This window comes from Schistocerca serialis, chromosome 3 (assembly GCF_023864345.2).
Source record: "Schistocerca serialis cubense isolate TAMUIC-IGC-003099 chromosome 3, iqSchSeri2.2, whole genome shotgun sequence".
Lineage (NCBI taxonomy): Eukaryota > Metazoa > Arthropoda > Insecta > Orthoptera > Acrididae > Schistocerca > Schistocerca serialis.
The window spans coordinates 362,402,431-362,424,352 of NC_064640.1; the positions used below are offsets into that span (position 1 = coordinate 362,402,431).

The window sequence follows — 21,922 nt, forward strand, 5'->3', positions numbered from 1 at the left end:
TAAAGTCCAAGGGATTTACTGGTGGTGAATAGAATTTAAATTACCACAATACAAAATATAATTCTTTATTTTCAGTTCTGTTCAGTTCAGAACGGAAAGACCGTCCTTGTTAGGAATTCAGCAATTTTACAAGTTTTGGTAATAGGAAGACATGAAATAGCTGCAAGAACATGCAAGAAGTGTTCTACATGGCCATCTTTGTCAAATGATCATCATTAACATGTAATTATTAGATTTGCTGTTACAGCATGAAAATATCGTCCTAGTAGGTGCATAGTTAAAACATTTGAATCTGCATATACTAAAATTGTTATGGCTAACACATTTTACATGAAATGTCTTGTACATAAAAGTATGTATAATGAGTCAGAATTAACACACACAGACTTGTGACTGAAATGAAATTAAAGAGCAATTTGTTTTCATGCAGTGTCAAAATGATTTTTGTAAACAAATTCCTTAATTATTGGCTGTTTGCTTAATTCACCAGTTTTGTCACATAGGAAAGAGTGGGTGGGTATGATAGCTGAAGTTTTGGCTTCGAGGATTCTTTCCCAGTGCATGTGCATAATTCTCAAGTAGTTATTAGTAATCATGACATAGTACAATTACTACTATTGGTGGCGGTGGTGGTGGTGGCAATAACACTATACTTTACTTGAAGGTGCAAAAAAAAAGATAATTAATATATGCATAACAAAGATACATGAAAATTCCAGTCCGTTTAATACATTCTGTCACTGTACCCATTGAATAAATTTATTAAAATATTTACAGTGTTTTTAATTGTGAGGCTGACAAAGTTTCAAAGGCCCCTACAGCAGCAGCTGTATATAAATACCTATATACAAAAATTCATCATTAACCACTTTTGTGATTAATGTGTGATGGGCTCTAAATGGAGCTTTATGAACTTAAAAATAAGTTATTAGTCAATCATCATTTCCTGGAACAAAATAATTTATTTTCATGTGAAATGTCACAGGTTTGCTGCATATTTTCGAAGTTTCTCTTCGTGCTTTCTCTTGAGCTCAAGTTTCCAAGCTTTTTTGGATATTTCTCCATTGTTGTCATAAATATTAAGTGATTTTTGTGAAACATTTCTGGTGTGATCTTTGTGAAAATTTCTATTTTGTAACTCTGCTGAGTAATCATCATACTTTGATTGGTTGGATTTTTGTGCTGCCTTTTCTTTGTGCTTATAGTTAATTATGCCATCCTCCCTCTCATCAGATTTTCTGTTTGTGGTAGGTACAATTTTTTTTTGTCCTGCATCATTGTCTTGTACATTAACCACTTTCAAAGGTTTTGATTCCACCACTGTAATGTTATAGGATGATGGCAGGTCTGTGCTATTGTTAATACCACTTTTGAGTTTGTTGCTGCTGTCAGTCTGTTCTATAAAATTTACCTTTCTTACTGATTCCTGAGACATATCAGGTAACTTATATGTGTTACCATTTGCTGATACTACATTAGAAATGTCTGTTTTTGTTGTTGCATTTTTTTGTGGCTCTCCCGGTTCATTGTCAGCGTATGATGGAAGCTTTTCTGATTGAGGTATTACTGAAGTCTTCAAATTACTCCTAATGGTTTGCTGAATTTGATATTTTTCATTCTTTTGTTTGCGCAAGGCTTTTCCAGAATCAAATTGTTTTTTGAGCTGAACTTTCTTGTATGCCTTCAAATATTTTCTTGATGTACAGCGTAATTGTTTTCGTAAAGTGTGGAAAACAGTCCAGTTTTTATATTTCTTAGGCGTATTGCATCGCGGGACAACTTTCTTGTCATACACGTATTCCTCATGGTCTGTCTTGCACATGCTACCCTTATCGTAATGGAAGTCACAGAACTTCATAACCTTCTGCTTTACTTTGTTAATTGCTACTGGCTGCCAGTCTGACATTGCACATGAACAGTGCCAAGGATTGCCATCAAGACGTATCATTTTTGCGGGAACATTCCTGAAGAAACCAGTGGGTAATTCAGTGAGGTAATTGTTATGAAGTAGAAGTTCCTTTAGGGATGTCTGTTGATCGAAAAGATTTGGTGGCAGTGATTCTAAAAAGTTATTAGACAAATCAAGATGAATTAAGGAGTATAAACCATAAAAGGCATCCATAGAAATTGTTTTCAGGTTGCAGTGGTTGAGAACAAGTCTTTCAAGTTTTCGCACCTCAAGAAAAGCATCATATGACAGGGCATTAATTGTGCCCGTCATTTCAAGATCTGTAAGTTTTGGCATTCCTCTAAGCAGTTCCCTTTCCAGCAGAGGAACCCCAACGTTATATATATTCAATTTTTTTAATGCCTGTAATCCTACAAAAGAATTAGGTTTTATATCTAATGTAGATCCATCTCCTCCAATATACAGTACAGATGTTGCATTCATAATTTCAAATGTACTGGCAAAGATTGCTTCTAGAGGATTGTGCTTGAAATTAGCAGTATGAAGTTTGGGGAAAGGAGGTAAAGATAGTTCAGAGAGATGTGAAAAATTATTATGAGACAAGTCCAATTTCTCTAATTCAAGAAGTCCCGCAAGACAAGTACTGTGCAGGTTTAGTAATTTATTTCGTGCAAGAGAGAGAGTTTTTAGATTAGGTGTTCCATGAAATGCAAATTCTGGAAGAAATAGAAGATGATTTCTTTCTAGTGAGAGATACTCAAGGGAACTGAGCCCTTCAAACATTTCCCAGTTTACCTTATGCAGTCCACAATTAACTATTCTCAAAAATATAAGCTGTGATAAGCCAGCAAATACTGACAAGCCGGCATTGTTTTGCTCCTTGATGTATTCACTATATGGAAGAATTTCATTGTCACTGGTATCTGGAGCTATAAATGACACAAAATGTTGATTAGCATTATCATTCGTGCTAAAATACTGTTCATTTTCCAATGAGTAACCCTCAGAAAGTTTGTTTAAATTAATATCAAATATAGAATTTGGTATTCCAATTGACTGAGGGGTATTTTTTTTAACTTTGCCACGTAATTTCACATTTTGTAAGTTCACATACTGTAATGATGATAGATGTTTCATGACGTTATCATGTAATATTATTTCACCATCGGCACTATTTATGTCAGTGTTTCGCCTTCGTACTCTGCTATGATACTTTGTATCTTCATCCTTGTCATACCCCAAGACCTCAAGCACTATTAAATTTTGGAAGCCATTTGTGTGCTGGAACTCCAGATTTATATTTCCAGTGTTGCTGCCTTGTAGTAAAGACAGTACCTGAAATAAGACATTGAATTTCATTTGAATCACATATATTTCACAGAAAATAAAATAAGCATTTCTTGTATAATAGGTGTTTGCTTCCACACTGTAAGGTTAGATAATTAAGTATATTTGGAGGATGAAAAGAGAGAACTGTTACCAGTGAAAGAAGAACTGTTACCAGTGAAAGATATGTGGTGTTTATCACTTTCAGAGGAAGCTAAAATGCCAGAATGTAACTTGACTGCACATTATCTTTTGTGCAAACTTTAAACACAGAAGGAAATGATGCAAAACATAGTTTGGCATAAAAACAATCATTATTTCGCCTCATTTAGCAGAGTCTGTGGACACAGTAGGCGTGGTGTTGAGAAACAAATGTGTTAATTCCATGTATGATGCTATTCCCACTCCATAGGAATTTTACGAAATTTTGGATAATGAGAAATACTTTGCTTGAAAAAATATGTTACCCAGGTGCTGAGATTTTATCCAATGTGAGGAAAAAAGTGTTGTTGACATTGTAGCTCTCTTCCACTTTTACCCCGACCACCCTTCCAGTACTCAATTTTTGTATGTTCACAAGTTTTGATAGCAAAATGTTCAATGTTACTAAGCTGTGTCACATGTTCTTCGGAACAAAAAAAAAGAATTTTTCTTTCAGGCAGGTATTGTTCTTCTGTACACTTTATAACTCTGTGGTTAAACTAACCATCATTCATCCTGATAGTTTCAGTATTTTAGTTGTTTTCAGTGATTTATTAGCCAAATGTAGGGAAGATGGATTGTGTTACTTTATTCCAGCCTGTTGACTGAGTTACAGCAAATTAAAAATGTGTGCTGGTTCTGGACTCAAACCAAGAACCTTGCAAGGATAGTTCATTTATCAAAATCATTGCCCACAAGTGTTAAAGTTGCTAGTTGTACGTCAATTTCAACTGTGCACTCTACAAGCCATTGTGAAGTGCGTAGCAGAGAGTACTTAACATGATGCTGTCAATTTGTTGTACTTTTATACACTGCTCTTTTGTGGCACATCATTGGGTATCAACTTTTGGTCTGGCATTCAGTTTTAATTTATCAGGAAGTTTCAAAACAAAACACAGTCCACTGCAGAATGTAAGATTAATTAGATTAGATTAATACTAGTTCCATGGATCATGAATACGATATTTCGTAATGATGTGGAACGAGTCAAATTTTCCAATACATAACATAATTAAGTTAATTTAACAACATACTTAAGTTAATATAACAACTTTTTCATTTTTTTGTGTTTATTTATTCATTTATTATTTTTTTATTTTTTATAATTTTTTTTTCTTAATTTATATCTAAAAATTCCTCTATGGAGTAGGAGTTCTCATTCAGAAATTCTTTTAATTTCTTCTTAAATACTTGTTGGTTATCTGCCAGATTTTGATACTATTTGGTAAGTGACCAAAGACTTTAGTGACAGTATAATTCACCCTTTTCTGTGGCAAAGTTAGATTTAATCTTGAATAGTGAAGATCATCCTTTCTCCTAGTATTGTAGTTATGCACACTGCTATTACTTTTGAATTGGGTTTGGTTGTTAATAACAAATTTCATAAGAGAGTATATATACTGAGAAGCTACTGTGAATATCCCTAGGTCCTTAAATAAATGTCTGCAGGATGATCTTGGCTGGACTCCAGCTATTATTCTGATTACACGCTTTTCTGCAATAAATACTTTATTCCTCAGTGATGAATTACCCCAAAATATGATACCATATGCAAGCAATGAGTGAAAATAGGCGTAGTAAACTAATTTACTAAGATGTTTATCACCAAAATTTGCAATGACCCTTATTGCATAAGTAGCTGAACTCAAACGTTTCAGCAGATCATCAATGTGTTTCTTCCAATTTAGTCTCTCATCAATGGACACACACAAAAATTTTGAATATTCTACCTGATTAAAGTCTATATTTATTAATGGCGTCATACCATTTACTGTACGGAACTGTATGTACTGTGTCTTATCAAAATTCAGTGAGAGTCCGTTTACAAGGTACCACTTAGTAATTTTCTGAAAGACGTTATTGACAATTTCGTCAGTTAATTCTTGTTTCTCAGATGTGATTACTATACTTGTATCATCAGCAAAGAGAACTAACTTTGCCTCTTCATGAATGTAGAATGGCAAGTCATTAATGTATATTAAGAACAACAAAGGACCCAAGACTGACTCTTGTGGAACCCCATTCTTGATAGTTCCCCAGTTTGCGGAATGTGCTGATCTTAGCTTATTATGAGAACTGCTTATTTCAACTTTCTGCACTCGTCCAGTCAGGTACGAATTAAACCATTTGTGCACTGTCCCACTCATGCCACAATACTTGAGCTTGTCTAGCAGAATTTCATGATTTACACAATCAAAAGCCTTTGAGAGATCACAAAAAATCCCAATGGGTGGTGTTCGGTTATTCAGATCATTCAAAATTTGATTGGTGAAAGCATATATGGCATTTTCTGTTGAAAAACCTTTCTGGAAACCAAACTGACATTTTGTTAGTACTTCATTTTTACAGATACGTGAAGCTACTCTTGAATACATTACTTTCTCAAAAATTTTGGAGAAGGCTGTTAGAAGGGAGATTGGACGGTAACTGTTGACATCAGATCTATCCCCCTTTTTATGCAAAGGTATAACAATAGCATATTTCAGTCTATCAGGGAAAATGACCCTGTTCCAGAGAGCTATTGCACAGGTGGCTGAGAATCTTACTTATCTGTTGAGAACAAGCTTTTAGTATTTTGCTGGAAATGCCATCAATTCCATGTGAGTTTTTGCTTTTAAGCAAGATTATTATTTTCCTAATTTCAGAGGGAGAAGTGGGTGAGATTTCAATTGTATCAAATTGCATAGGTATGGCCTCTTCCATTAACAGCCTAGCATCTTCTAATGAACAGCTGGAACCTACTATATCCACAACATTTAGAAAATGATTATTAAAAATATTTTCAACTTCTGACTTTTTGTTCGTAAAGTTTTCATTCAATTTGATGGTAATACTGTCTTCCTGTGCTCTTGGTTGACCTGTTTCTGTTTTAATAATATTCCAAATTGTTTTAATTTTACTATCAGACTTGCTGATTTCAGACATGATACACATACTTCTGGATTTTTTAATAACTTTTCTTAATATAACACACTAGTTTTTATAATGTTTGATAGTTTCTGGGTCACTACTCTTTCTTGCTGTCAGATACATTTCTCTTTTCCGGTTACAAAATATTTTTATACCCTTAGTAAGCCATGGTTTGTTACTTGGTTTCTTACGAGTATATTTAACTATTTTCTTGGGGAAGCAGTTTTCAAATGCATTTACAAAAGTGTCATGAAATAAATAATATTTTAAATTGGCATCGGGTTCACGGTACACCTCATCCCAGTCTAACTGCTGTAGAATTTCCCTGAAATTTGCAATTGTTAAATCGTTGACTGAACGTACTACTTTGGAGGACTGTTTAGTATTGCTGAATGGAGCTATGTCATATATTGTAACTAGCTGTGCACTATGATCAGAAAGACCATTCTCAACAGGCTGAACATTTATCTGGTGAAACTTATCTTGGTCTATAATGAAGTTATCTATCAGTGAGCTGCTATCCTTTACCACCCGAGTAGGAAAATCAATAACGGGTGTCAAATTGAAAGAACCGAGTAATACTTCAAGGTCATTTTTCCTATTACCCTCTTTCAGAGAATCTACATTGAAGTCCCCACAAATAATAATTTGCTTTCCCCCGTCTGACAGTTAGCACAACAAGGAGTCCAAATTTTTCAGAAATAGATGAAAATTTCCTGATGGGGACCTATATACAGTTACAATTATAAATGTGCCTTTATTTAATTTAAGCTCACAGGCACATGCTTCTATGTGTTTCTCTACACAAAACTTTTTTGTTTCTATACTTTTTGCACAATGATAACTTTTGACATATATGGCAACTCCTCCTTTCTCCATATTTTCTCTCTTTACATGTGCAGAGAGCTTATATCCACTTACATTTGCCTTATCCATATCAGTAACAATGTGATGCTCAGACAGGCATAGTATATCTATTTCATCCTCAGCTTCTAAATCTTCTAAACAAACCAGAAGCTCATCTATTTTATTCTTTAAACTCCCAATATTTTGATGAAATATACTTACATTATTTTTAATTATACTTTTATGAGAACGTTTCCTTATTCTAACATTTGCAGTACTCTCCTGTCTGAATTTCTCATTGTGCTTAGGCCTAGTTCCTATAGCAGTGGTCACATGGTGTTCAGAGAGGCAGATTATGTCAACTGGGTTGGGTGACTTTAATTCATCAATGCATTTACCTAGGACTGAGATACAACTTGTTGGAGATAAAATTTCTGGTGATTGGTGAAAATTAGTAATTGACAGCTGTGATTGGTGATCCAATGTGCTAGACTTGTGCTGTTTAATTTCTTTCCTAAACTGGAGATGTTTCAATCCTGACCTCTCGTAGAACTTGACTTCTTTCTGTCTTACCTATCCTAAAAAAGGTGCTGCTCCAACACCTGTAACCACTGGTATTTTACCATTCATGGCAGTGCCTGCCCCCCCTTAAATTTCCTGCTATTACCCCAGCCAGTTTCCCCTTCCCTTTCCTGTTGAGATGTAGGCCGTGCCTGGTATAGGCCCACCTACTGAGAGAATCAACAGGAACCACACCAATATGAGCCCCCGCACCCGACCCAAGCAGCCGATCCAACTCCAAATTAACTCTCCCAACAGGAGAGTTCAAATGAGGCCGGTCATGGCGTCTCAGGACAGATACAAATTCAACATTGGTGTGTCTCGATGCCGACGCAATCTTTACCAGGTCACACTCTATACTGTACCCAGGATCTCTGTCGATACTGTTCCCTGGCTCTCCCACAATAACCACGGTGTCTTCCATGGTAAATCCTTTACAGAGTGAACCTAAATCCTCTGTCACCTGATCCAGACTAGCACTTGGTTTGAAAAAATTTGTGACCGGGTATTCTGGTCCTAATTCCTCCCGCAGAAGTTGGCCTACTCCTCTGGCATGAGACATGTGTAACAACAAAACTATGTTGAGAAACCTTACTAATGAACTTGGGTGACATAAAATTGTGCATGGAAATGAGGAATATGTTAAGATCTGGCATCCACAAATATACGTAGCTTTGCTGAGAACATAAGCTGTGTTGAGAGATATCTTTTTCAAAGTTGCTATGAAATTAGCCCTTCACCTGCTCAGTACACATAATTGCTCCTGGAGTCACAAGCCACTTGTACTGTCAGAGAAAACTATCAACCATATAAGAAGACACACAATCTGAGATTTCTACGGTAAAATTAAAATATTAGCAAAAATAAGTATTGAAAATGGCTGTTGGTTGAAAGCAGGGGCTGTGATCAAGACAAAGTATTTTATGCAAGTGAAATTCAGTCCCAGTTTATAAAGAGTAATTCTTCGAAACTATTACACAAATACATGAAAAAATTATCTGCAGAGTTCTGCAGCTACTGGGAATTTTGTGACTATCATGAAACTCCCAGTGAAATTTCTATTTACAGTAATTCATGTTAAGGAAACTTTGTGTGCAGTAAATGAAAATCTGTTCAGTTGTATCTTTGAGATTTAGTGTTGAGAGATCTCATAACAGTATGAAATTAAGCAGTCAGTTTGCCGCACTTGTATACACTGTTCTTTTGTGCAACCTCGATGGATATCTTATTCGTCTCGATCTGAGCTGGTCTTGTCATAATACATTCATATTTTTCATATCCAGTCTCTTCTTTGTAGTTCACAGACTATTTTGAATTGAACCAAACAGACATACTCACCAAAAAAGACATCTTTTACCACAGCAAAATCATCAGACACCCTGAGGTTTTCAGAAACTATTCAGTTTGAGCATCTCATTAACACAGTCTTCAGGCCTCTGTATGTTTAAAACAACAATACGTGTAGTATATGTCAAGACATACCATTAATTGGCATTACAGAAAATGAAGTATAACAATAAAAGTTCTTAAAACCTACAAAATGCAACATGCAGTGTTCAGAAGAGTTCCTGTGCACGCAAATCTGCAACGAAGCAGAATATGTACAGATACTGGTTAACTTCAGAACTAACTACTTTGAAACATCAGAGTTATAATAGAACATGACAAACATTTAAAAAAAGACAATATTGAAAATCAGGTGCACAGATGAATAAATCTTGTGTAGTTTTTTTAAATAATCAGTGGCTCATGTAGATGAGAATTGCCATAGTTCTTAGGAAAAACAGTCTTCATTCATCAAAATATCCACGGGTATGCTACCGGTCTATAGTGTCCAACGGGCATACTATAGACTGGCAGCATACCCGTGGATATTTTGATTATCAAATACGCCGGGAGAAACTCAAGAATCACAGTCTTCATTCTAATTAAAAGTCAGAATTTGACCTATGATGTACACAGTAGTGTGAATATCTTTTGCCCAAGTAATATCGTCACTAGTGATACTTGAGAATAGTTGTCAGAATACCAAAAAGCACAACCAGAGGCAAAACCCAATGGCTGACAGATTACTAAGAGAGTAACGATAAGCAAAGAACTTTAGCAGTACTCGCCCTACTTTTAGCCTGGTCCATCCCCACACTAGCTTCTGCGAAACAGTTTGCTGTGTGTTAGTCAATATTTGGATAGGTTTTGTCATTCTGTAAATACATAGATAGCCTATATTCCTACAGGAATAGTAATTACATGGTGAACTGAAATATTCAGGGGACTCCTCATGGTTAATATGGTATTTGGGGTTCCTTGCTTATCCCCCTAGTATTTGCCTGTTGATTAATTGATGTTTAAGAGACTCTACGTCACATCTTTTTATTTTTAGATTTGATATATAACATTATGCCACCTAGGTATTTTATAAATACTCCTCACAAGTTCTTTGCTTATCGTTATTCACTTGGTAATTTGTCGATTGCTGCGTTTTGCCTCTGGTTGCGTTTCTTTACATTCTGGCAACTAGTACTCATATATCACTAGTGGTGATATTACGTGGGCAATAGATATGCACACACTACTGTGTACTTATAGGTCAAATAGTGACTTTTAATTTGAATGAGGATTGTTTCGCATGAGAACTATGGTGATTCTCATCTATATGAGTTATGAAATTTTTTTTTATAAAAAAACTAGACAAGATTTATTCGTTTATGCACCCAGTATTGAGTACTGCCTATTTTTTGTAATGTTTGGCATCTTCTATTATGGCTCCATTATGTCAAAATAGTTGGTTTCAATGCAAACCAGTATATGTGCATATTCTGCTTTGTTGTGCTGTGTGTGTACAGGTATTCTTCTAACTGTTGCATTTTGTAGGTTTCAAGGGTATTTTATACTACGCTTCATTTTCTGTAATGTCAACTAGTGGTATACTTTGACATGTACTCATTGTTTTTAACATGAAGGGTCTGAAGATGGCGTTAATGAGATGCCAAAATAGGTCATGTAAATAAAATAATAAGTTCTGAAATCATTAGGCTGGTTTTTTTTAATCTGACTGGCCAGTGTCCTGTAACCATGACAGATCAACAGAGATTAAGAAAGGCATCTTGTCAACTTTTACTTTAGTTTCCTTAGAAAAGGAACCTATGGATTGAGTAATTTGGAGTGAGTGAGTGAGTGAGTGAGTGTGTGTGTGTGTGTGTGTGTGTGTGTGTGTGTGTGTGTGTGTGTGTGTGAGAGAGAGAGGTTAGTGTTAGGTTAGTGTGCAATCTGTCGGACAGGTGCTAGTGGTTAATAGTCTGTGGTGACTTCAGTGCAGATTTTTTAAAGGATTATGGTAGGAAAAATGATCCGGAAACTTTAATTAGACCCTACAATTTGATCCCAGTAACTAAGTTTACAGTACAAGTGGATAAAGACAGTAGGACTCTAGTAAATAATGTTTTCCTCGATGTAGCTCAAAGCAAGAAAGCAATTTTTTATGCAGTAATAAATTGTCTCTCTGATTATGATGTACAATGTGTTAGGATAAATAACATAATGCTGTACAGTACGAATACACGTCAGTGGAAATGAGTTAGAATAATTGATGACTCCAGGACAAATGTTTTTAAGAATAGTTTACAAGCGAAGACCTTGTATGAAATTTATAATGAACCAAACCCTAACATAAAACTTAACCTATTTCATGATAAATTCATATAATTGTTTAGAAACGGCTTTCTGCGTAAGCTAACCAGAAAGGAAATTAAAGTGCCATGTGAAAAAACCATGGATCACTAGAGGGATTAAAGTATATTGTGAAAGGAAAAAGGAAATATATCTGCTGGTAGGAACAAGTAGAGATCCTGCTGTAGTTGCAAACTACAAAAACAACTCAAAATTACTAAAAAGGTTATTAAAAATTATGAATTATACACATTATGTCACAAATCAGTAATTCTGACAACAGACTTGAGGGTATATGGAATGTAGTGAAATGAGAGACAGGACAACCAGTCACAGAATAGGATAACATCACAACTGAACTGAGTGGAAGGACTATAAATTATGAATGTATTCAATAATAATTTCTTAAATGTAGTAGAAAGCATAGGGACAAACAGGCCAAGAGAAAAATCACAGCAATATGTTAAAGTAACTCGTATAAAATTCAGTCATATGAATGTATCACTAACTTCTACTTCTGAAATCAAGAAAATTATACATTCTCTAAAAAATGAAAGCTCATCTGGTTTTGATGGTGTCTCCAATAGAGTACTAAAGATTTGTTTCCATATAATATTTCCGGTCTTATCTGAAATATGTAATGCATCACTACGTCAAGGCATTTTTCCAGAGAAACTGAAACCCCTCTTTAAGAAAGGTGATAAGAAATATGACAGCAACTGCTGATCAGTTTCACTGCTGACATGTTCGAAAATTTTTGAGAAGGTGATGTATTCTAGAACAGTATCTCACCTTAGCAACAATAATATACTCAGCAAATCACCGTTTGGGTTTCAGAAGTGTTACTCTACTGACTGTGCTATTTATGTGTTCTCCACTCTTGTTCCTCATTTGTAAACTATCTTTCGTGTAACATACAACAAGCAAAAGTAATTCTTTGTGTAGATGACACTAGTATTGTAATCAATACTAGCATACATGCAGAATAAAAAGCCATGTGGGATTAGCCGAGCGGTCTATGGCACTGCAGTCATGGATTGCGTTGCTGGTCCCGGCAGAGGTTAGTCCTCCCTCGGGCATGGGGGGTGTATGTTTGCCCTTAGGATAATTTAGGTTAAGTAGTGTGTAAGCTTAGGGACTGATGACCTTAGCAGTTAAGATTTCACACACATTTGAACTTTTTTTTTTACAGAATAAACAGAAATCGTAAACAATGTTCTTAAAACTATCATTGATGCGTTTTCTGCTAATGATCTTCCTCTCAGTTTTAAGAAGGTACAACATATTCAGTTTTGCATGTTTAGGGGTACTACACCAATGAGAAATGTAGCACAGGGTGAGGAAATAATAGATAGATGGAAACTTCAAAATTCTTAAGTGCCCATACTGACTAGAATTTAAACTGGAAAAAACACATATTAGAACTCTTAAAACAACTTAATTCAAGTACATTTGCACACAGAATCATTGAAAATCTAGGGGAGGAACAAATTAGTATTTTGTATATTTTCATTCATTAATGACATATGGAATAATGTTCTGGGACAACTTAGCTTTAAGAAAGAAAGTCTTCATTGTGGAAAAACAAGCTGTAAGAATATTATGTGGTGCTCACCCACAATTATCTTGTGGACATATGTTTAAGGAATTGGGCATTCTGGTTACTGTTTCATAGTATATTTATTCCCTCATGAAATTTGTTGGAAATAAACCACTACAGTTTGAAAGTAATAATGATGTACATAATTACACTACCAGAAGGAAAAAGTCATTCATTTCTCTACATTAAGGTTGTCTTTAACACAAAAATGAGTGCACAATGCTGGCACAAAAATTTAAAAATTTTTGCTCACCCACCCAGTGATATGAAATTTCTGACAGACAGCAAAGTAAAACTTGTGAAGAAACTGAAAAAGTTGCTCTTTGACAACTTCTTCTGTTTTGTAGAAGAATTTCTATTATTGTAATGTGTAAAAGGTAGTGGGTAGCAATTACTAACTCCCATCTGTATATTTAAAGAAATATAATAAAGTTAAAAACATGTAACTGATTGTCAAATTAATTTGCAATGTGAATGTAAAATGACTAGTTTTACGTGATTACTATTCATTGTGCAAAATGATCCAGGGAACATGAAACCAACTGACTAATAGGAATACTTACTTGAACATCAGTAGGTATTTGTCTGAAGAGATCATGGAGATCAGCCTCAGCTGGCAATACACACATAGCCATTTTGAGTAATACATTCTCATAGTCTGGTGTCTCGTCTGGTGGATACATGTCTTCTTCATAAAATGCCTAAATTAAGATATAAGACATCAGTTACACTCGTTTTTTTTTTTTTTTTTTTTTTTTTTTTAACTTACTGTGTGTGCATCAAATAATAAAAATAATTATAATTATACTTACAATGGATGACATGAAACTGTATGGAAAGTCTGAAACTGAAATTCTCCCTCTGACACATACAGTCCGAATCGTAAGCAGTGATATCAGCATTGAATTTGGCTTAGACAAGTGTGTCACATTAGCACTAAAGAAGAGCAAAATCTCAAATGGCATTGAAGAAAACCAAATCACAAAGTGGAGGCATCAAAGTACGAAATGGACAAGTGCTCTCAAGCCTACAGATACATTAGCATTTTGAAATTGGATTTCATCAAGCATGAGCATGTAAAAAATGTGGTCAACGAAGTGTACACTCAGAGGTTCAGTAAAATTTTGAAAAGCAAACTGAATGGCGGCAATATAATCAAGGTACCCAGTGCCTGGGCCATACTTAGCATCAGATACTGCAGGGATTGTGAACGGGACAGTAGTAGATTTACATAGTTTGGACAGGAATACAAGAAAACTCATGACAGTTAAGCAAGCACTCCACCCTTGCAGTGACGTTGTCAGGCTAAACTTGCTCAGAAAAGCAGGCAGTAGATGACAGTAGATAACAGAAAAAGAGAAACAAGTATTGTCAAACTATGTGGAAGATAGGAAATAATTAACTCTGACTGAAGTTACTAACAAGAAGATGAAATGATTGCATGGCATAATTGGGTGGTAAACCCCATCTGTAGTTTTTTGTCATCCTGGTTGAAGTCTTTCTAATTGATGACACTTAGCTGACTTGTACATCTTAGTGAACTTCAGACGGCTTCTAGAATACAGCAAACCAAGAATCAGTACCTGAAGGCTGTACTCCAGTGTTGGACTGACAGCATGTGCAGTAAAGCATCTCGTGGGCTGTGTTTTTGAAGAAGGTTGAAGGCAAAATATTTAAAGAAATATCTTATCATGGTTCACCAATGGAACACTGGACAAGACTAATTTTTGCTGCCCAAGAACAAGTCAATAAGTCATCAGAACTAGTGTCGTAAAAGCCAAAATCGAGAAAGCAGCACAAGGCCAAAATTGCAGACTCTGTAAAGAGACTGACGAAACAGTTGATCATATTTTGAGCTGTTACAAAGAGATTAGACTGATTACAAACATAGGCATGACGACGTGACATAAATGATCCACTATAACTTATGTCAATTTTACATCAGCTGGTAACAAGCAAATGGTGGGACCACAAAGCAGAAAAATTTGACTGAAACAAACATGCCAAATTACTGTGGGACTTCAGACTCAAGAAATTGTGGATCATTGACATTGTAACTCTTGGTGATAGCAAAATCAGTAAGAGACAGCTTGAAAAACTTGGCACATATGAGGACTTGAAAAGTGGACTACTGCAATTCTGGCATAAACCAGTGAAAGTGGTCCCAGTGATTCTCTGTATACTGGTAAGAGTGCCAAGAGATGTTAGAGGCACTTGAAAACCACTGATACTGGTAATCTATCCATCAACCAGCTGCAGAAAGCAACTTTACTAGAGTTTATGTGAATGATCCGCCAATACATAGTGCTGTCCTGGGTGCTTTGGAAGTGTCAGACTAGTGATAAAATACAAAATCCAGCACTTTGAACTCATTTACTGTGGTTGATGTTATAAACCATATGAATAATAATAGTAATAATATATAGTGAGTGCTTACTTCTACTCCCTCTTACTTCTACTTTTACTCCTTCTTGTTCTTATTCAACCTATACTGTATGGAGTTGCCTCCATCAGGATACATTTTTGAATAAAGTGCTTATAATGCTAATAAGTAATGGAATTGGTTATATGATGTATCTTGTTATTATACACTAAAAAAAAATCCCAAATGCAAGGAGGAGTTGTGGGAGACAAACAAAAGTTGGTAGGTTTCTTTCTAAATATGAACGATGATGTCTATTCATATTTAACACCTGGTGCATAAGGGTGGTTGTAGTAGCACCCTTCTGAGAGTGAAAATCAGGTATGCTTTAAATATGCGCTGTAACGGTCAGGACAGTAAAGTTATCCTTGAGCTTGGACGTAGTGTGTTGATGTTAGTCAAGAATGCCTTCAAAGTGACAAAGATGCCATTATCAGCAACTCACTAATTTTGAACCAGATCATGTAATAGGGTTAGGAGAGGCTGGATGTTGTGTCTGCAATACTGCAGAAAAACTTGGCAGGAATGTAGGCACTCTACATGACTGCTGGCAGTAGTGGTCACGGAAGGTACAGTCTCAAGAAGCCCAGCCTCCATACAGCGACATGGCAGTACCGAAAGGGAAGACAGTCTGTTCGGCAATTTGAGCAGCAGTTGGCACCACAGTGACACGATGAAATGTTACAAATCGGTTACTTCAAGGACTGCTCGAGCTGGACACCCTGTAGTGTGTATTTCACCGACTGCAAACCACCACTGTTTCCGACTTCAGAGGAGATACGTTACATTTTCTGATGAAAGTCAATTCTGCCTCTGTGCCAGTGGTGGCTGTCTGGTGGTTAGGAGGCGGCCTGGTGAGCACCTGCAGCCACACTGTCTGCAGCCTAGACACAATGGACCTACACATGGAGCTGTGGTCTGTGGTGTGATTTTGTATGACAGCAGAAGCACTATTGTGGTTATCCAACGCATCCTGACTGCAAATTTGTACATCAGTTTGGTGATTCAGCCTACTATGGTGCCATTCATGAACAGCATTCCAGGGGATGTTTCCAAACAGGATAACACTCTCCCACATCCCGTTGTTCTTACCCAACACGCTGTACGTAGTATCAACATGCTGCTTTGGCCGGCTAGATCACCAGATCTGTCTCCAATCGACCACGTGTGGGTCATCATCTAACAACATATCCAGCGTCGTCCACAGCCAGCATTAACCATCACTATATTGACCTACCAAGTGCAACAGGCATGGAGCTGCATCCCATAAACTGATATGTGGCACCTGTATGATGCAATGCATACTAGTTTGCATGATTGCATTCAAGAGTCTGGAGGTTATACCCCTAATTCATGCACCATCATTTCATATTTACAATGGTTTTTCTTATGCGTATGCTAACCTGTAATATTGCATGGTTAATCACTTACATATATTACCTAGACAAATGTATTCCCAAAATTTCATTACTCTATGTTAATTGTTTCTTGGTTCTGGATTTGTATTCTGTCACTGTATGTTGGTAGTTTCATGCATTGTAGATGAAGTGAATGGTTTTTGGGGTGTGTGTGTGTGTGTGTGTGTGTGTGTGTGTGTGTGTGTGTTTTCATTCTCAGGTGTAACATACTTCCTTATGTCAGGTACTTTTTTTTTCCAAAGTTAATTGCTGTATTAGAAAACTGCAAAAAGCACATTATTACAGACAGTGCACTTTACACTTTACTTCATTTTTATTTATTTATTTAATGTGTAGTCAAGTTTGTCATTGTGTTTAATGAATTACCCATATTTTCACCTGTGTCTGAAAATTGACTTTTTTAGGTGTTATAACTAAGAATCTTTGAACAAATGAACAATTTAAAATACTTCATTGATTTGGACATTTTGCAGCTTTGACTGAATCCACATCCGATTAGGTTGATTAATTAATGACTAACAAGTGACCATTCTCATACAGAAATCTGGTATAATATTTTTATCATCATCATTTGACACTTGGTTTAATGAATATCAATAAGCAAGGAGTATTATCTGTAGACAGTAACACACTAAACAGAAGAGACTTTTAGCAGGAAATATACATGCGAAATAAGTTTTTTTGATTGTAGTTATCTTACCCTTGACTGAAAGTTTTCATCGTGGATGGTACAGTGGAAGTATGTGGCTAGTCATAAAGTTTTAATTGTGATTTCAAAAAAATAGATTTACACAGTCTCTCCCCCCCCCCCCCCCCCCCGGATACATGTCTGCAGTCCTGGTACACACATGAATACCTGCACCACTAGAGGAGCCAAAATGAGATGGTGCAGCCCATTGGTAAATTGGCGTATCGTGCAGTGAAAATGCTGCAGCTGTGTTAGGCCAAGTCAGAGTACTTCTTGAGCTGCTGAAAATGAATTATCACACCATACTCCACTTTGTCAGTACGCTGCACTGTCTTCTTTTTTACTCCTTTAGTTGCATGCTACAGTACTGTCGCACACAGATTTCATGTGTACAGAGACTGCAGACATTTATTTGCAAACAAACAGAAAGTTAATCAAGTAATTGTTTTGAAAGGTGATGAATAAAGCTTTGTGAGTACTTCTTATATACTCGTATTTAGAGATTGCACCCAAAATTCCAGAGAAACAATATTTCATAAATAACTTGGAATAATACAGAAGTCTGTCACCTACTTTAAAAGATATTTATAATGAATTTTCTTTATCACTCATCAACTACTGACTAACAATTAAAATAGTATAGAAACTACATCTGGGGTCAGCGGTGCTTTCAGGTTGTAGTCCAATAATTTTACCTCATTGTTTTGCTTGGATGTTTGCAGTAGTCTTGTCTCTTGGTGATGATTTCCTCTTTGTTTGAGCCAGCGGTGGAGTGACAAGTCTTTAAATAAGGTTAAGTGGCAAGTACATGCTGTTGGACAAGAATGTCCCCATGTATTTGGTTCATTTTTTACCTGGAACATTAGAGAATTGTTAGTCTATGTGAAATAAAAGATAATAAATTTTTCCACAGTCACTGATTTTCGCATTGTCAGCTGATTTTGGCAATGTAACATTTTCAAGAGCTTACTCTCAAACTGATGTATAACATATATTACATACAATGTTTGATGTCATATGCTTCAAAATCTGTGGGCCAGTCTGTGTTACTTACATGGCTGTATGTTGTCCTCATAATTTCACAAAGTCATTGCGGGTGTATGCAAAGTAAGTCTGTCATTTTCATGTGCAGTTACTGGTGTAGTAAATGCGAATGAGAAAAATATTACATACTCATCGACCATTTTAATAACACTACTGGTAATTGTTGATAAGTATGGAACATTGTTTTTGTTCGCGACTACTGTACAAGCACTTGTGCATGAAAAATATAGATGTAAATCGTATACACCCACTTAAAATTTGTAAAATTTTGAGGCTACGGTTTTTACTCAGTAGTAATATGGACTGGCCCATAAATTTTGAAGCATATTACACTGCACACATCATATATTGTGTGTAATGCATTGGCTTCAGTGTAAGCAATTGAAAATGGTAAATTGCCAGAAAAGCTGATAATGTGAAAGTAAATGACTGTGATCCTATATGAAATACTTCATTGTCCCAATGGTTTAGTGTTTCAAGTGACCTATTAAAAATGCACAAAAGTTATTATAGAGGAGAAATACCATGGTTTCCAATCACGTGCCTGTCATTTTTTATATATTTTTTAAGATTTAGTCAAAGATGATGTGACTTACCAAACGAAAGCGCTGGTACGTCAATAGACACACAAACAAACACAAACATACACACAAAATTCAAACTTTCGCAACCAACGGTTGCTTCGTCAGGAAAGAGGGAAGGAGAGGGAAAGACCAAAGGATGTGGGTTTTAAGGGAGAGGGTAAGGAGTCATTCCAATCCCGGGTGCGGAGAGACTTACCTTAGGGGGGAAAAGGACAGGTACACACACACACACACACACACACACACACACACACACACACACACACACACACAGACCGTGTACGTGTGGATGTGTGTGTGTGTGTGTGTGTGTGTGTGTGTGTGTGTGTGTGTTTGTTTGTGTGTCTATCGACGTGCCAGCGCTTTCGTTTGGTAAGTCACATCATCTTTGTTTTTAGATATATTTTTCCCACGTGGAATGTTTCCCTCTGTCATATTTAAGATTTAGTCAGTACGGTATAAAGCAATTTGGAAGAAAGTAATATAATGGTGAGCTAATTTTATTTAAATCTATTAGTGAGGAAACATTTCATCAATTTGTAACAGATACTAATTGTTGGGAAGTTAATCTACATGGTTACTTGTTTCTTTTTGTGCTTATTCTCAGAATTGTTGTAGAGCAGCTGTTCTTTGAAATAAATGTAATTCATTCATATCAGCTTGTGGTAATGGGCGTTTATTTGTCTGCGGTGTTGTAAATGTTAATAATAATGCAGCTATACATCCAGTCATATTGCAGCAGTGAAATATCATTTTCTTACTTCATTAATAATAATAATCGTGTTTTAGAAAACATTAAACATCTTGTCTCTCTGATTTTGTTATTCACCATTGTTCTCTAGCAGCCAATGTGCTTTTGTCATCTTTGACAGATATTGTAGGATGTGCCATAAAATGTTAGTTTGATTGAAGTGAAGTGATTGTGGTAAATACAGTACAGTTATTAAGTGCTTGACATAATGGGGCTAATGTAATGAGTTATGGTGCCAGTTTTGGAAGAAATTCCAGTAATCTTGTAGCTCTTAGAGGTGTGAATTCAGGGATAGTCATAAAAATAGAGTATTAGTGAGTGAGAATTGGCTGGAACCAAGACAAATATTACAATGAGCAGCAGCAAAAGTGTCATATTTTGATGATACCTTGTATCAAAGGAAAGCCAATTAAATTCCTATGAAGAGAGGTGCTGTACACTGACAGTGCTGCTTGCTCCAAGAGTAAGTGGAAAATGATTAAATGCTCTAAAACCTCTCTCTCTCTCTCTCTCTCTCTCTCTCTCTCACACACACACACACACACACACACACACACACACACACACACACTTTTAATTCATATAAATCCTTGACCAAGAATACATTCTTGTTTCTTAGTTCTCTCTTAGCTTCCTGGCCCATTAATAGACATATCCAGGAGGCTGTTATTTATGTTCTAAAAATCAAGGAGCTGTGTGCACTACACTGTTCATGGGTGCATCATGCATAATTTGTGAGCTGTTGTGTCATTCACATACTGACACAAGTGCTTTTATTTTAGAAAAAAGCACATTGGATGACCATAATAAAAACTGAAAGATACTCGTAATAGAATACACTGTACTTGAAAATTAAATTTTATTTTAATATATCTACTGTAAATTGTATAGATTTACTTTACATGAAAAATATAATGCTGTAATTTATCATCACAAACAAGGACAACAATATAAGAAAATCTTGCAGTGTGCAGTGCAAATAACTTTGTGACAAAGAGAGATGACAGCCTATAACCACATTTGTTCTTCCATGTAAAATATTCATGGATATTTGATGTCTTTTGAACCAAAACTAACATGTAAGGGACATCTTTGGGTTTTAGCTCACATCAATAAACTGTATAAAGAAAATTATGTTGAAATTGTTTGTGTGAGGTCATATGTGTCTCAGTATTTGGCAGCTTAATGTGCACAAGGTGTTCATACATTATATGATGCCTCTTTCAAAATATATATCTCAGGTGCTATTATGCATCAACGTACAGGATTCATTACAGTGAACTTGGGGCACAAGTACTTGAAGAGCACCATTACCACTCCTTGGACACAGCTTAACTGACTGTCACTAGAGTGTAACCAGAGGCAGGCTAGTGTGATAAAGTTCATCATTTTCACTGAAAACATTCATATAATGCTTTGTGGTTGTTTGAGATTAAATTTTTTAGTGAAACATTTTTGTATACGTGGTAGAACATAAATATAGTTCCTTTTTCTGCTTATGATATATTGCAGCAAGATAGAGGCATTGTTGTATGAAATTGTTAACTAGGACTTTTTATGTTCCTGGAAGCATTCAAGAAACCAGGCACCTGTTTAATGTAGTCAAAGAATAAAAAATAGAATAAGTTACTTACAAGAGCAATGAGCAGCAGTATAAAGATGAGAGGCTGCCACATTTTCAACCAGTAAACTTCAACAACTCTAGTCTGTTACAAATTAGAGCAGGAAGCAGTTGTGGGTGGGGGTTGGTATCTTATCACTTCCTGTTGCCGCTGTGGAAGACCCCTGCCTTTGTTAATCAGTACATCCCACTCTTCTCCCTTCTCTTCTGTATTACTGATGTTTTATATAGACATGGGATTTGTTTTATCAACAAAGACTTTTTAATAAACTTTCAGCATTTGTTGAGATGATAAAAATGACTGGAAAAGCAAAATTCCTGCTAACAGGCAGATTATGAATGTTCAGTACATACATATTTGTCATTGAAAATCAT

The 21,922-nt window shown here is 35.9% G+C and overlaps 2 protein-coding genes across 2 annotated transcripts in view; one reads left to right on the forward strand and one right to left on the reverse strand.

Moving 5' to 3' along the window:
- LOC126470172 (congested-like trachea protein) overlaps positions 1 to 21,922 on the forward strand; it is a 180,277-nt gene that overhangs the window by 145,696 nt on the left and 12,659 nt on the right. The window lies entirely within an intron of this gene.
- LOC126470171 (slit homolog 2 protein-like) lies at positions 50 to 21,675 on the reverse strand. Its single transcript, XM_050097817.1, has 4 exons — positions 21,561 to 21,675; positions 18,243 to 18,401; positions 13,583 to 13,720; positions 50 to 3,244 (listed from the first exon to the last, which is right to left on the reverse strand). The coding sequence occupies exons 1-4, from the start codon at positions 21,600 to 21,602 to the stop codon at positions 980 to 982; spliced, it is 2,604 nt and encodes an 867-aa protein (XP_049953774.1). The 5' UTR covers positions 21,603 to 21,675; the 3' UTR covers positions 50 to 979.